Source organism: Stenella coeruleoalba (genome assembly GCF_951394435.1).
Source record: "Stenella coeruleoalba genome assembly, chromosome: 6".
Classification (NCBI taxonomy): domain Eukaryota; kingdom Metazoa; phylum Chordata; class Mammalia; order Artiodactyla; family Delphinidae; genus Stenella; species Stenella coeruleoalba.
Window position 1 is genome coordinate 90,874,642 of NC_137151.1, and position 14,283 is coordinate 90,888,924.

Genomic DNA, 14,283 nt, shown 5'->3' on the forward strand with positions numbered 1-14,283 from the left:
AGGGAAGTTTTTTCCCAAACTTAACATTTTACTTTTTAGAAGGAGGTTAAAAAGAAAAAAAGTCATGGTGACAGCAGGATATGAAGTTCCCAGTTGAGTGGTGCTAAGACTTAAGCAGAGGAAGGTAGAGCATCTTAACAGCACGTGCTCCTCTCACAGATGTGGCTGGCTAATCCTCAGCGAGGATTTCAGGTGTCCTAATGATGATTTCTAGCCCAGCAGCATTCACTTCCATGAGGCACTGACACCCCATTTGTTTCTGATAAGGGAGTGATTTCCCCTCCATCTTAAAGCTCCAGCTCATGTGGCTGGTGGGACATGGTGGTGGGGAGGCTGGGAGGCATTGAGGGGTCATTCAAAATTTTGCCAGTGACACTTCCTGAGGTATCTTAGCCGCAGTGATTTCTAGAATTAGCAGAAGATTTTTCAGAGGACAATGGAAGAAATGGCTAAAGTAGCATCAAACAATACAGCAGATTTAGTTGCTACAGTTGAGGAATCTGATAGGCACAGTTCTGTGCTGCTTGTGGTCATGTAATTTCTATGACTTGGAGACGTTGGAATCTTCCTTTGTCCTAAGCATTACATCCTTGAGGCAAAGACTGTGCCTCTCTGTATCTTACCTCTTCTGTATCTTACTCAGTAGCAGTGCATTTCCAGCATTAAGTTTCATTATTTTGACTACTCATCTGTTGTGGAGACGAGTGGTTGTTCCATTCCTGTTTCATAGGTAATGATGATTTTTTTCATAGTTTCCCAAAATGACTGATTTGGTGTCTCATATGAAGTATTTTTAAAAACTGAGAAAGAATATAAATTGTTTTTAGCTTTTTAACCTTTAGTTTCTAGGCAGCATGAATATTCCATAGTGGTTAAAATCACAGGCTTTGGACTCCCTGGATTCAAACAGTGGTTCAGTTGCTTACTAGCTATAAACACGGGCAAGTTTCTTAATGTTCTCAAAGTCTCAGTTTCCCAATTTATGAAACAGGGATGCCGATAGTACCTAACTTTTAGGGCTGTGAAGGGTAAATGAAATAATCCATGCAATGCGCTCCAAGTATCTGGCACTAGTTAGCACTCAAAGCATATTAACATGATCATCATGGTCATTGTCCTCATAGTCTTATCATCACCAGCTGCAGCAGCTTAGAGGACAGGATGTAGTAGTAATAGTTAACAGGGCAGGCTTTTAGAGAAAGCCAATTCAAATTGCATACCATGTGCTGCCCAAAAATTAGAGTGAAGGGAAAATCAAGGATGGATTCTGATACCCAGTGCCCAGGAAAATAACTTACGATGAAGAGTTATCGCTAAACAGACACTTCACTAAAGAAGATGTACAGATAACAAATAAACATATGAAGGAGGCTCAAAATTATGTCATAAGGGAGCTTCAAATTAAAACAACAATGTGATATCACTGCACATCTTTTAGAATGGCAAAAATCCAAAAAAAAAAAAAACCTGACAATACTAATTGCTGGCAAGGATGTAGAGCAATAGGAACTCTCATTGATTGTTGGTGAGAGGCTGTCTGGCAGTTTCTTACAAAGCTAAAAATAATCTTACCATACGATCCAACAATTGCACTCCTGGGCATTTACCAAATTGATGTGAGAACTTATGACCACATAAAAACTTAAATGTGAATGTGTATGGTAGTTTTATTAACAATCACCCAAAACTGGAGTCAACCAAGATGTCCTTCAATTCGTGAATGGGTAAACAAACTGTGGTATATCCATACAATGAAATATTACTCAGTTTTCCATGGGGATATGAGTAAACAATTCTGATGCAGCTATACATGTGAGCTGGAAATGAACAATTAAATAAGTGAGTGGTAGATGGTGGGAGCCAATTTTCCCACTGTAGGTGTGAGAGTTTACAAATAAGCCAGGGGAGGAGTCTAGAATAATCCATCTGGTAATGGATTAGAGTTGGAGACATCAGTATGAACTCATGTTTAGCTTAGTATGGATAAAAATGGATACATATAGAGATATTTATAGATTTGTGTATATACATGGGTTAGTATACACACATATCTCCTTGCTCTGACAGCTGAGAGTACCTAGAAACAATGACATTCTAGTAGCAACAAGCACACTTCTTGTACATATCTTGGTTTCTAATACCATTCTCTAATGAAAGGAACCAGGGCTCCTTAGAGAAATAGATGATTCTCTGGGCAGGACAAGTCATTTTAACCTCTATTGGACAAGACAGAATTTGCAAGTCTATAGACAAAAATTATTTTGCATTGCAGTCAGTTACCTACAATTTACAGTGTTGTAAATAACATCCATAGAATCAAAATCAGATAACTCAGAGGGGTGTTTTCTAGACAATACATAGTTTTCTACTGAAGCACAATTTTTTTTCCTTTAGGGCATTTATCCCATATACCATTTGCCATGATGATCTTTCAACATAACTAAAAAATATTGAGGTTGTTCTTGGAAGTTCCACCTTCTTGCCAATTCTAATGTTCCTTTTGTCTTTGAAAACCCCATTCATTGACTTCCGTTATGGCTGTCATTAGTTCTGTTCTGAAATATTTTGGCTCTCTGCCTTCCTGGCACATAGTAAGATTGCATTTCTCACCTCCTTTGAAGTTTGGCATAGCCACCTGACTTGTGATGACCAATGAAATAGGAGAGGAAATGACTTATGTTTTTTCCTGGAAGAAATTTTAAGAGCTGGTGTGAGATTTGTTACATTCGTTTTTCTTGTCTTGCTGAGTGAGGAAATATGTATCTATCTTCTGTATGCCTTCTGTATGCCTAATTTTCTGAGTGGTTATGAAGAGCTGAACCATTTCCCACCCTTGCCACCTGACCTGTGTTGGACTTGTAGTGTGATGAGAAATAAATTTTCATGATGTTAAGGCAGTGGAAGAAAAATCACAACATCTTTAAGTCAGAGTGCTTGAGTTTGAATCTTGGCTACACCATTTCCTAGTTTTGTGATCTTAGGCAAGCCTCTTAACTTCTCTATGTTTTGATTTCCTCATGTGTAAAATGAGAATAATAATAATGCCTATGTCATAGGTCATTGTGATGATTGATTAAGATAATATATGACATGCCTCGACACAAAGTTAATAACAACGGGGTCCTTGTTTATCCTTTTGTCTTTTTGGTTCTGTAACTTAAAATTTATCAGTGGTCTCTCAAATTAAACTTTTGAATGTAATATATTAAGCACAATGCTGCCCAGAATAGTATAGCTATTCCTACAGGGTAGTGTCATAGGGACAGCTGTTCCATAGACTGTCTCAGAATGCTCCCTGGGAGGCTCACTTGTATCATCTTTCTCTCTAGTGCTTTTGATATTGAGTGGCTTGTGAAATATGAGAAAACTGGATACCACACTACAGTATGAGATGCTACATCAGCGACAGGCAGAGCACAGAGCGCTTGAGGAAGACAGATTTCTTTTCTTGGAACTGGAAATTGTTACTATTTTTCTAGCTCCTGAAATGGTATCCTCATCTTTTCTTTATTATTAACCAAATGGTTGCTTCATTTTATTGTAATATTTCTACTAAGTGAAGTTGATGAAATGTTTGCAAAATAGAGCAGTGTATAATAAAATATGTAGAAGTACCTAAGTTTGCTCACATAGTTTAACGTATACCCAAATTATTGTAGTTATTATGGACAGTGTATAGTGTAAAAAGATACACTTGTTATGGTTTTTTGCCCTCTAGAAGGGAAATATATATATATATATATATATATATATATATATATATATATACACTAAGAATGGAATGAGTTGGCATATTTTCTGTAAATATATTGCAGCTGTTTTCCCAAAGTGGACAAATATCCAGCATTATTTGCAAACCAGTTTGATGTTCATTGGAAACCAAAGCACATAAGCCCTTTGTATTTTGATTTATGAGCAGTTTAATTTCCCAGCTCAATAAAAAAGGATATAGAGATGAAATTGAAGGTATATTTATGCCTTTAGTATCTAGTGATTATATTTCTCTGAAAAGTTGGTTTATATTAAATGATAGCAAGTATTTTAATCCATTTGGGCTGCTATAACAGAACACTATAGACAGGTGGCTTATAAACAACAGAAATTTACTTCTCACAGTTTTGGTGACTGGGAAGTCCAAGATCAAGGCACTGGCAGATTTGATGTGTGGTGAGAGCCTGCTTCCTGATTCATAGATGGTCATCTTCTTGCTATAACCTCACAACAAGGTGAAAGGGGCAAGCGAGCTTTTTGGGGATTCTTTTACAAGGGCAATAATTCATGAGGACTTTGCATTCATAACCTAATGGACTCCTAAAGGCCCCACCTACAAATACCATCACATTGGGTGTTAGCTTTCAACATACGAATTTTGCGGGGATACAAATATTCAGAATATAGTAGTAAGCCACTCAGATTATGTAAGGCATGTATCATTTGCTGAGTGTTACTTATAATGTCACAAAACTTATGGGATAGAAAAATAAGAGGCACCTGTATTAATTGGAGTCCTTTTCAAAGTTTGGGCCTGAAAAGTTTTTAGCTGTGGTAAGAATGTATGCCTTGATTATAAATATTGGCATGCAGAAATGTACTCATATTTAATTCTGACAGATGTAAGCTTCTGATAAAGGCAATGTAATTTAATTAAACTGATAAAAGTTGAAAATATAAATACAATTTTAATAAATAAACAAGCAGTTTTTTAGCTTATGTTTGGAGAAACTCATCTGTACTTACCCTCAAAGACCTCTCTGCTTTGTTGCTTAATTTCTACGCATCTCCACTCTTGTTCCTGCCTCTCTACCTTTGATCACACTGTCTCTCCACATGAAATGCACTTCTTTGAGCTTAAGGTCCAACAGAAATTGTATATCTTTTCCAAAATGTCAGCTGACTTCTCTGGCCCACACTGATTTTTCTCAGAATTTCTACAAATCTTGTGGTTGGTTCTTATAATCTAGCGGCTATGCAATCTTGTGTTATTATCTCTGTATTTTGTGTTCCTGTATTTTTTCCCCCTTGCATTTGGGCTGTGTGATTTAAGAAAGCCCCCTATATACAGAGTTCTGGGCACTGATAGAGATATCAAGTGCAGGTTGATGGATGAATTCTTAATTGCTGGGGAATTGAAAGCAGTTATATCACGATACACAAACGTCTTTTCAAGTGACTCTTCCATTGGTGTTAACCATGGAGGAAGCTCTGATAGATTCACCTTTAGATTTGAGCTAATTTTAATTGTGGTAAATTCTAATAACAACAATAATAGTAGTGGCTAAGATTCATATAGTGCTTACTCTGCCATGCATTGTATAGAGTATTTTACACATATCACTCTATTTAAGCTTCACAACAACCCCATGAGCAATACTGCGATTGTCAACACTTTACAGACAAGGAAACAGAAGCACGGAGGGCTCAAGCTCTTTCCTGAAGGTCCAAAGAGCTGAGGCTGACTCCACAGTCAAGGTCTCAAGCATTAGGCTGACCTGCCTGTCCCCATGGGGCAGATGGCAGCTAAAATATCTTTCTCATTTTGCGGGTCTTCAGTAGAAAATTAAGCATTATATTCTGAGGACTTAAGTGGTTGACTGAAAATTCTGAATAGTGAAGGATTAAACAATTAGGTTTCCATAACAATTGGGGATGGTCTAGAATTGAACATAGAATAAAGTGAAGGGAATATCAATTTCTAGCTCTGGTTTTCCTATCAATTTGTTGAATAAATTAGGGGAGTAGACCATCTTGAGATGCAACAAGAAACGGCTGTTTTGAAGATGGAAAAAGTGGCTTATCACTCAAAGGATTAAGAATTCCTCTTGACTTTTCCTGATGGACTTTTGTGAATAGTGATATAATTATTGATAATCTCCAACTTATGAATGTACTGGCTAGGAAATTATCAACAGCATATACAGTTTCCCACACTGAAAACATTTAAGTATTTAGAAAAATGTTGGGTTTTATTTGGGTGATAAAGTAAAAAGTATAAAATATATTCTTCAGAGATGTAGAGGATTTATTTATACACTAAAACTGTGTTGAGGAAGTCTGAAAAATCAGTTGACTAAAAAAAAATCAGTTAGCTTGAATTTTGGGTGGGGTAGCTCAGTTCTAGCCAGTGGATTGCTTAATCAGTCATCAATGCTCAGCTTCTGGGAAGAAATTTCTTCCCAAGTGAATACAAGTAGACTTTTTTTTTTTTCTTTTAACATCTTTATTGGAGTATAATTGCTTTATAATGGTGTGTTAGTTTCTGCTTTATAACAAAGTGAATCAGTTATACATATACATATGTTCCCATATCTCTTCCCTCTTGCGTCTCCCTCCCTCCCACCCTCCCTATCCCACCCCTCTAGTGGTCACAAAGCACCGAGCTGATCTCCCTGTGCTATGCGGCTGCTTCCCACTAGCTATCTGTTTTACGTTTGGTAGTGTATATATGTCCATGCCACTCTCTCACTTTGTCACAGCTTACCCTTCCCCCTCCCCATATCCTCAAGTCCATTCTCTGGTAGGTCTGTGTCTTTATTCCCGTCTTGCCCCTAGGTTCTTAATGAACTTTTTTTTTTTTTCCTTAGATTCCATATATATGTGTTAGCATATGGTATTTGTTTTTCTCTTTCTGACTTACTTCACTCTGTATGACAGACTCTAGGTCCATCCACCTCACTACAAATAACTCAATGTCGTTTCTTTTTATGGCTGAGTAATATTCCATTGTATATATGTGCCACATCTTCTTTATCCATTCATCTGTTGATGAACACTTAGACTGCTTCCATGTCCTGGCTATTGTAAATAGAGCTGCAATGAACATTTTGGTACATGACTCTTTTTGAATTATGGTTTTCTTAGGGTATATGCCCAATAGTGGGATTGCTGGGTCGTATGGTAGTTCTATTTTTAGTTTTTTAAGGAACCTCCATACTGTTCTCCATAGTGGCTGTATCAATTTACATTCCCACCAATGGTGCAAGAGGGTTCCCTTTTCTCCACACCCTCTCCAGCATTTATTGTTTGTAGATTTTTTGATGATGGCCATTCTGACCGGTGTGAGATGATATCTCATTGTAGTTTTGATTTGCATTTCTCTAATGATTAATGATGTTGAGCATTCTTTCATGTGTGTGGTGGCAATCTGTATATCTTCTTTGGAGAAATGTCTATTTAGGTCTTCTGCCCATTTTTGGATTGGGTTGTTTGTTTTTTTGATATTGAGCTGCATGAGCTACTTATAAATTTTGGAAATTAATCCTTTGTCAGTTGCTCCATTTGCAAATATTTTCTCCCATTCTGAAGGTTATCTTTTCATCTTATTTATGGTTTCCTTTGCTGTGCAAAGGCTTTTAAGTTTCATTAGGTCCCATTTGTTTATTTTTGTTTTTATTTCCATTACTTTAGGAGGTGGGTCAAAAAGGATCTTGCTGTGATTTATGTCATAGAGTGTTCTGCCTATGTGTTCCTCTAAGAGTTTGATGGTGTCTGGCCTTACATTTAGGTCTTTAATCCATTTTGAGTTTATTTTTGTGTATGGTGTTAGGGAATGTTCTAATTTCTACAAGTAGACTCTTAAGCTTTCCCAAATTTAACATTTTCAGTTTCCAGTATTTGGGAATGGACCTTAAGCTCTGCAATGCAGTGCTTTATAATTCTGTCAAATCATAAATATGACTTTGAGAATACAAGGCTGGTTTGTTGGAGCCATTCACAGTCAAGGAGAAAGTCTATACCCATATCTTCTCATGTGTGTATTTTATAGAAGAAATCATATGCTGTTTTTGTAATTACAGAAACCCGAGGACATCCATCACGAATGTTAATGGTCTACTGTTTGTACTTAAATTACAATTGTTTCCATTTACTCACTTATTTACTCGCTCACTCACTCACTGAGACCTCCTCTGTGCCTGCAGAACCTCCTACCAAACGCTTCCCTTACCTTTGTCATTAGCCTCTTCTCATTTTGATCTCTCTTCTGACCAGTGACCTGATTTTTCTACTCACTTTCAAATGCCCCGAGTATCGCATTTAAAGTCACTTCTTTCATAGCACATTTATCTTTTTTTCTTCTGTATTCCAAACACATTCTGAATCAAATTCAATCTTAATTTGAAGGGCACCTGTCATTGTATTCAAACTATGCTGTCTGCCTGTTAATGGCTTTTGGTTTGTCTTTGCTTTCTCTCTCATCTTTATGAATGCTTATTTGCTGCTTTACAACATGTGTGAACTTCCTGTTCACAGCATGTCAGCAAATAACTTGTCAAACTTCAGTGGGCTCTTGGTGATTTCTTTTAACCTCTAAAGAGTATATGGAGGGCTTCCCTGGTGGTGCAGTGGTTGAGAGTCCGCCTGCCAATGCAGGGGACACGGGTTCGTGCCCCGGTTCGGGAAGATCCCACATGCCGCAAAGTGGCTGGACCCGTGAGCCATGGCCACTGAGCCTGCGCGTCCGGAGCCTGTGCTCCACAACGGGAGAGGCCACAGCAGTGAGAGGCCCGCATACCGCATTAAAAAAAAAAAAAAAAGAGTATATGGAGTGAACAGTATCAGGACAGCAATGCTACAGAGCCTCCACACAACCCCTCTGGGAGAGGTCAGTGTTGCCATCAGATCCTACAATGGAAACTCAGGAATATATGGTGACATCTGAACAGAGAACATGAGAACATGTCAGGTATGGACTGAACCTACTTCTTGATTTTCCAACGCCGTTTTACCTCTCCTAAGCAAAATAACAGATTTCTGTTTCCTGATCCCAGTCTGTCCTTTTAGAACCTCTCCATGTTAACATTCTTCTCTTTGTGCAGTGTTTTCCAAATGTCAGCCATTCACATTTTTTGTTATAAGCTTTCAAACTCAAATGATAATTTCCTTGATATTTTAAAAATTTGTCATCCTAAATATATTCATATGACATTTCTCTTTCTAATCATTACCATCAATAAAAACCTCACTATCAATTGCCAGAAACATAAATAAGATGAAAAGAAAACAGTCTTTTTGTACTTTCTACTATTGGCCTCTGTACTTGCTGAACCTGAGCCTATTCTCTTTATCTTGCAAAGGGAGAGCAGGAAGTGTTCTGGTTATCAGTTGCTGCAAAACAAACCACCCAAATTTGGGGCTTAAAATGACATTTTACGACTATTTCTCACATTTTTGTGGGTTGACTTGGGTCATCTGGTTGTTGTCAGTTGGGGTCTCTCATGTGGTTGCAGTTAGCATCTGGAGCAGGAGTCATCTGAAGCCTCAGCTGGGCTGGATGCCATGATGGCATTCTTATTTATTTATTTATCTATGGCTGCGTTGGGTCTTCGTTGCTGCACGCGGGTTTTCTCTAGCTGTGGCGAGCAGGGGCTACTCTTCGTTGCGGTGCACAGGCTTCTCATCATGGTGGCTTCTCTTGTTGTGGAGCACGGCCTCTAGGTGCACAGACTTCAGTTGTGGCATGCAGGCTCAGTAGTTGTGGCTCGTGGGCTCTAGAGTGCAGGCTCAATAGTTGTGGCACACGGGCTTTGTTGCTCCGCGGCATGTGGGATCTTCCTGGACTAGGGATTGAACCTGTGTCCCCTGCATTGGCAGGTGGATTCTTAACCACTGCATTGTGATGACTCTCTCTGGTTGGGCAATAGATGCTGGCGGTTTGCTGAGACTTCCCTTAGGATTGTACTGTAGGGCCTACTCATCGCTTCTTCATGTGGCTTGTCCTTCTCACATATAGCAACTGGGATCTAAGAGTAATTGTTCAAAGAGGTCTTGGTGGACCCTACTGGGCTTCTTATGGCCTAGCCTCTGAAGTCTCATAATATCTTAGTCACATTCTATTGGTTAAGAAGTCACTAAGGCTAGTACAGATACAGGGATAGAATGGCAAAGAATTTGTGGTCATCTTTAATCTACCACAGCTTACTGTTAGAGTGGTGTTAAAAACTAGCACCAAACTTAGATGTTCCCTATGTTGCAGTCAGAACTGAACCAAAAAGGGAATGACTTTCTCACTATGTAAATCAATGTTATTTAATTCCATCTCCATTCATCTCCTAAACTCATCTTGGTGCTGGCAGTGAGCACCTCCTTACTGTATTCACCCTCTTCTGTGTCTCTTGCCTTTGATATTTCAAGTATTAATTTGGCTGGTATGTTCTCACATTCTCATTCAGAGGGTTACCTTCTGCCTTTTGCTAATGGTAGTATACAAAGAAGAAAGATAGAAAGCCCAGAGAAGCATTGTAATAAACAGAATTAGCTTTTTCAAGGCAAATAGCCAGGTATTATATAAGTCAACTTAGAAGGCATCTTTACAAAAATTCTGGAGATATAGCTACACTGGTTTCCAGATTTAGCAACTTCTCTGGCTCATTAGGAAGGACTATTTGGGAAGAGGGATTCTTAGTAGACATCTTTCTTCATGGGTCAGACTTCTGATTCAAATGTGTGGGTGAGATTTTAACATTTTTCCCAGGAGTTAAATGGTGTGGTTCCATTCCTAAGATGAAATAATTTGAGCATCAATATATGTGTGCATTATGGAAAATTTTAAGATTATGCAGTTTTGGGGAATAATCCAAACAGATACTTAGCATTAGTGAATTTATGGCAAGTGCATGTGAAAATTGATAAACAAATAGGGTGTAGTATTTTTTTTTCTCTTTTAGGAAAAGCACAAAGAAAGACCTATTTTTTTTGTTTTGAAAAATGCACAAACTATTAAACTTAAATTTGAAAACAAAGGTCATTGTTTTTGAAATTTAACGGTATGAAATATTTTATTTTTTTTGTTTTGTTTTCATCTTTTTAACCAACTCGGTGAAAGACATCCTAAACGCTACATGAAACACAACAGAATATTTTTTTCTTCCAGTATTAAAAAAAAAAATGACACACAAATATTTTTAAGAAACTTCTATATAATCAAGGCAGAGATCTGGAGTAAAAAACACCTCTAAGTAATCATGTTCTTCATTTCTTATAGTTACAGTCAGAAATTGCTTCCTAATCATAATTAAACATTGTGTACCGGTGTTTAAAATGTTCCTACATACACATTATTCAAAAAAAACAGTCTGGCCAAACATTTTTTGCCAGAACCAACATTCCTGAGAGCCTGAACTAAAAAACTGGTAAAAAAAGGAAAAGATATCCAGACTCCACAAATGTCTCAGAATTTGTCTTTAAATGGGAGAAAAATTTAAAAAACACACATGGAACTTTCTGAAAGGTCTTTAACAAGCTACCTTGGGAGCTCTACTCAAAAAAAGAAGTTGATGTAACTAAAACAGATGTTTCAGTGCAGTTCCAAAAATCTTTATAAATACAGCTATTTGGAGGGATGGTCCTGGATCAGAAGAAGTTTTATTCCTTGTGTATCTACATTAGGTGTGCATGACTCATCTCAGTTGTCATAATTATCCCTGTAATTTCCTCCTGAGTAGCGGTCATAACCACCCTGGCTTCTGCCACCATAGTCTCTGGACCTTCCATATTCATATCCATATCCTCCAGGTCGGCTGTCATACCTGCCACTTCCATAGCCCTGGTCCCCACCACCTCTAGAATAGCTGCGACCATGCCCATAGGCCCCAAAGGCACCCCCTCTTGTTCTCCGGGCCAACTTGCCCGCGTGGTCTACACGGATCTGACGACCGTCCAGAGACTCTCCATTCATGGCTCTCATGGCATCTGAGGCATGCTCTGGATTGGTGAAGGTGATGAAGCCAAAACCCCGGGATCGCTGAGTGTCCTGGTCCTTGACGACAACGACCTCAGAAATAGGTCCGAAGCTGCTGAAGTGGTCTTCCAGAGCCTGCTCATCAGTGTTGAAGTTGAGCCCTCCCACGCAGAGCTTCCCTTCTTCAGAGGACATGGTGGTAAATTCAAGTCCTGGAAATTAAGTAAAAGGCCGAAGAGACAGCTACCGCCAAGAAACCGAGAGACTGGCTATGAAATATTTTTGAATTGGTGTATTGCTTTATATTTGCATCTAGTTATCATGTGCATATATTTCAAATAAAGGTATGCAGTTTCAGAACATTCCTTTCATACAAGTGTCAGTGCTTCCTTTAACCTTGCTCAAAACATTGTGTTGTGGATAAACATGCAGGGTGATATAATAGTTCTTCATTTTGGACAAGCAGTTTCTTCTAATTTACATTATCACTCAATATAAATGGCTTAACTGTCAAGGTTAAATCTCCTTGGCTCTGTACTCAGTGACATTAAGCAAGCAAATGTTGTTTATTTGGTAGTAAGTCCTAACTGTGAAGAGCTATTAGGAGCTTCCAGGCAGTTACTTATACAAAAATTCTTTCTTGACCCCATTAGATTTTTAAAGAAGCAAGATAGGTACTAGCTAATGCTTGAAATATATCTTAGATAAATATTTGAGATGTTTGTGAATGGAATCCATGCTAACATTATTGTCACTGGCACAGTTTTTAGCTCTGAAGTTTTCTGAAATGGATTATTTTTTGAAAGTGCTGTTAAACATGGTTAGGGACCTGTCTGTCTCTGTCTCTCTGTCTCTCTCTCTTTTAAATTACACTGGATCCCACAATTTAAAAAGTTCTTATGAGAACAGTATGATGAAATGTTAATGATGGAAATATATATTTGAACTTTCTTTTTTTGTGGGTATTAAATCACTAATGGGTCACTCTACTGATGAGTTTCCCTACTTTTGCTTAATTTCAAGATTAAATTCAGTCAAACATATTTATTAAGAGTTGTTAATAACTTAGATGCTACAATAGTAAATGAAATAATAGGATCTCAATTATGTACACATCTGGGCATAACAATGTAAAAATAAATATACCTAGAAAAATATCTGAAGAAAATATACTAGCATGTCAATAATCACTGTCTTAATATGTTTGCATGATATTTTTCCCTTTGGTAATTTTTTCTTTATACCTTTCTTTCATTTTAACTTTCTAAAATGAGAACGTTTTAGCATAGGCATATGTCAAATAACTGAATGAAATCCTGTAATTGCTAATGTTTATGCTTCAGCTGGGTTGTTAGTTTTTAAATTATGTTCATAAATAAATGATTAAAGAAAAGGTATCTAGGCCAGCCATTTTCTAGCTTCATTTGTGCCATAGTGACATTTGTTATACACATCTCGCCCCTATTAGTTTTATACATTTATATTAGTAGTCTTATAAACACTCCAGGTGGAAACAGCTCTGCCTTCTAGGTGATGAGGCAGTATGTTCCTCTACCTATGAATGAAGCTGCTTCCCCTCTTTCACTCTTTGTTCAGTGGCCAAGCAGTCTCCCATTCTTCACTTGGAAGTGACTGCAGCTCTTATTAGCAGACCAGCAGCCTGGCCCATTTCTCTGACTCAAAGTGACTCACTGGGATCCTCAGCAAAATTCCTTTCCCTTGTCTTTTCAGCTTTCAGGAGCCTCAGAAGGTTAGGTAGAAGGGATGTGAGTGATTAAAGGATATTTTATAGGAATAATTGAAAGCTGTGTATTTTATATATTTTGACCTAGGTTAGAAGACAGGAATGCTATGCATTCAGATTCTGGGCAGATGTGAATTCTCACGAATAACCATGAAAAAGATAAAAACAGTGCTACGTAACCAGCAAAGTGAGTGATACAGAAGACTTTGTACTTCTGCCTCTTCTATCTTTGTTTCTCATTCTTCGACTTGTATGATCCCTTATCCTTTCTCTATCAGTGTGAGGTTGTAGAATAATGGAAAAAAAGAGAAAACAATATACTTAATACCAATCCATTTATTTAATCAAATTTGTTGCCTAAAATTGTCCTATTGCATTTATTTTCTCCTGTAATGCACACATGTGTCACTGAGTGAGAGAAGAGGAAGCCATTCCCATGGGGTGAATCTTCATGGAAGAGTGTGCAGTAATTTGTGCAAATGACTACTAGTCATAAGACTTCTGGATTAAGGAAAAAGCCATTACAACTGCTGTGTATAAGTGAACAATCGAAAAGTAATTAATGTGGTTTGAAATGGACTATGTGCCATCTTTTAACCTGATCATACTTTTATAAGAGAAGATAGTGATCTTTTAGCATATAATACTTACCATATATCTCAACCTCCCATTTTAAAGAGGTGCTTTTGAAAATATCAGTTAAGGAGAATCTCCAATTACTACATTGCTTCAAGAAAACATACTATTTTGGTCGTTAGAAACACGACTCCATCAGATCTGCTCTTCACAAAATAGAATACATGCAAATGATGTGACTGAACTCAACCTCAGATGTTTTGCAGTTGAATTATCTGGTGCAGTATCT

General features: G+C 37.7%; 2 protein-coding genes across 3 annotated transcripts in view; one reads left to right on the top strand and one right to left on the bottom strand.

Moving 5' to 3' along the window:
* The window catches only part of PLCL1 (phospholipase C like 1 (inactive)), an 852,283-nt gene that overhangs the window by 110,990 nt on the left and 727,010 nt on the right, over positions 1 to 14,283 (top strand). The window lies entirely within an intron of this gene.
* On the bottom strand, positions 9,856 to 11,937 carry LOC307187436 (RNA-binding protein 3-like). Its single transcript, XM_079923485.1, has one exon. It carries the CDS (start codon positions 11,867 to 11,869, stop codon positions 11,399 to 11,401), a length of 471 nt encoding a protein of 156 aa, XP_079779611.1. The 5' UTR covers positions 11,870 to 11,937; the 3' UTR covers positions 9,856 to 11,398.

Excerpts from the sequence above, each read along its gene's own strand:
- LOC307187436 (XM_079923485.1), bottom strand. The coding sequence starts at position 11,869 with ATGTCCTCTGAAGAAGGGAAGCTCTGCGTGGGAGGGCTCAACTTCAAC.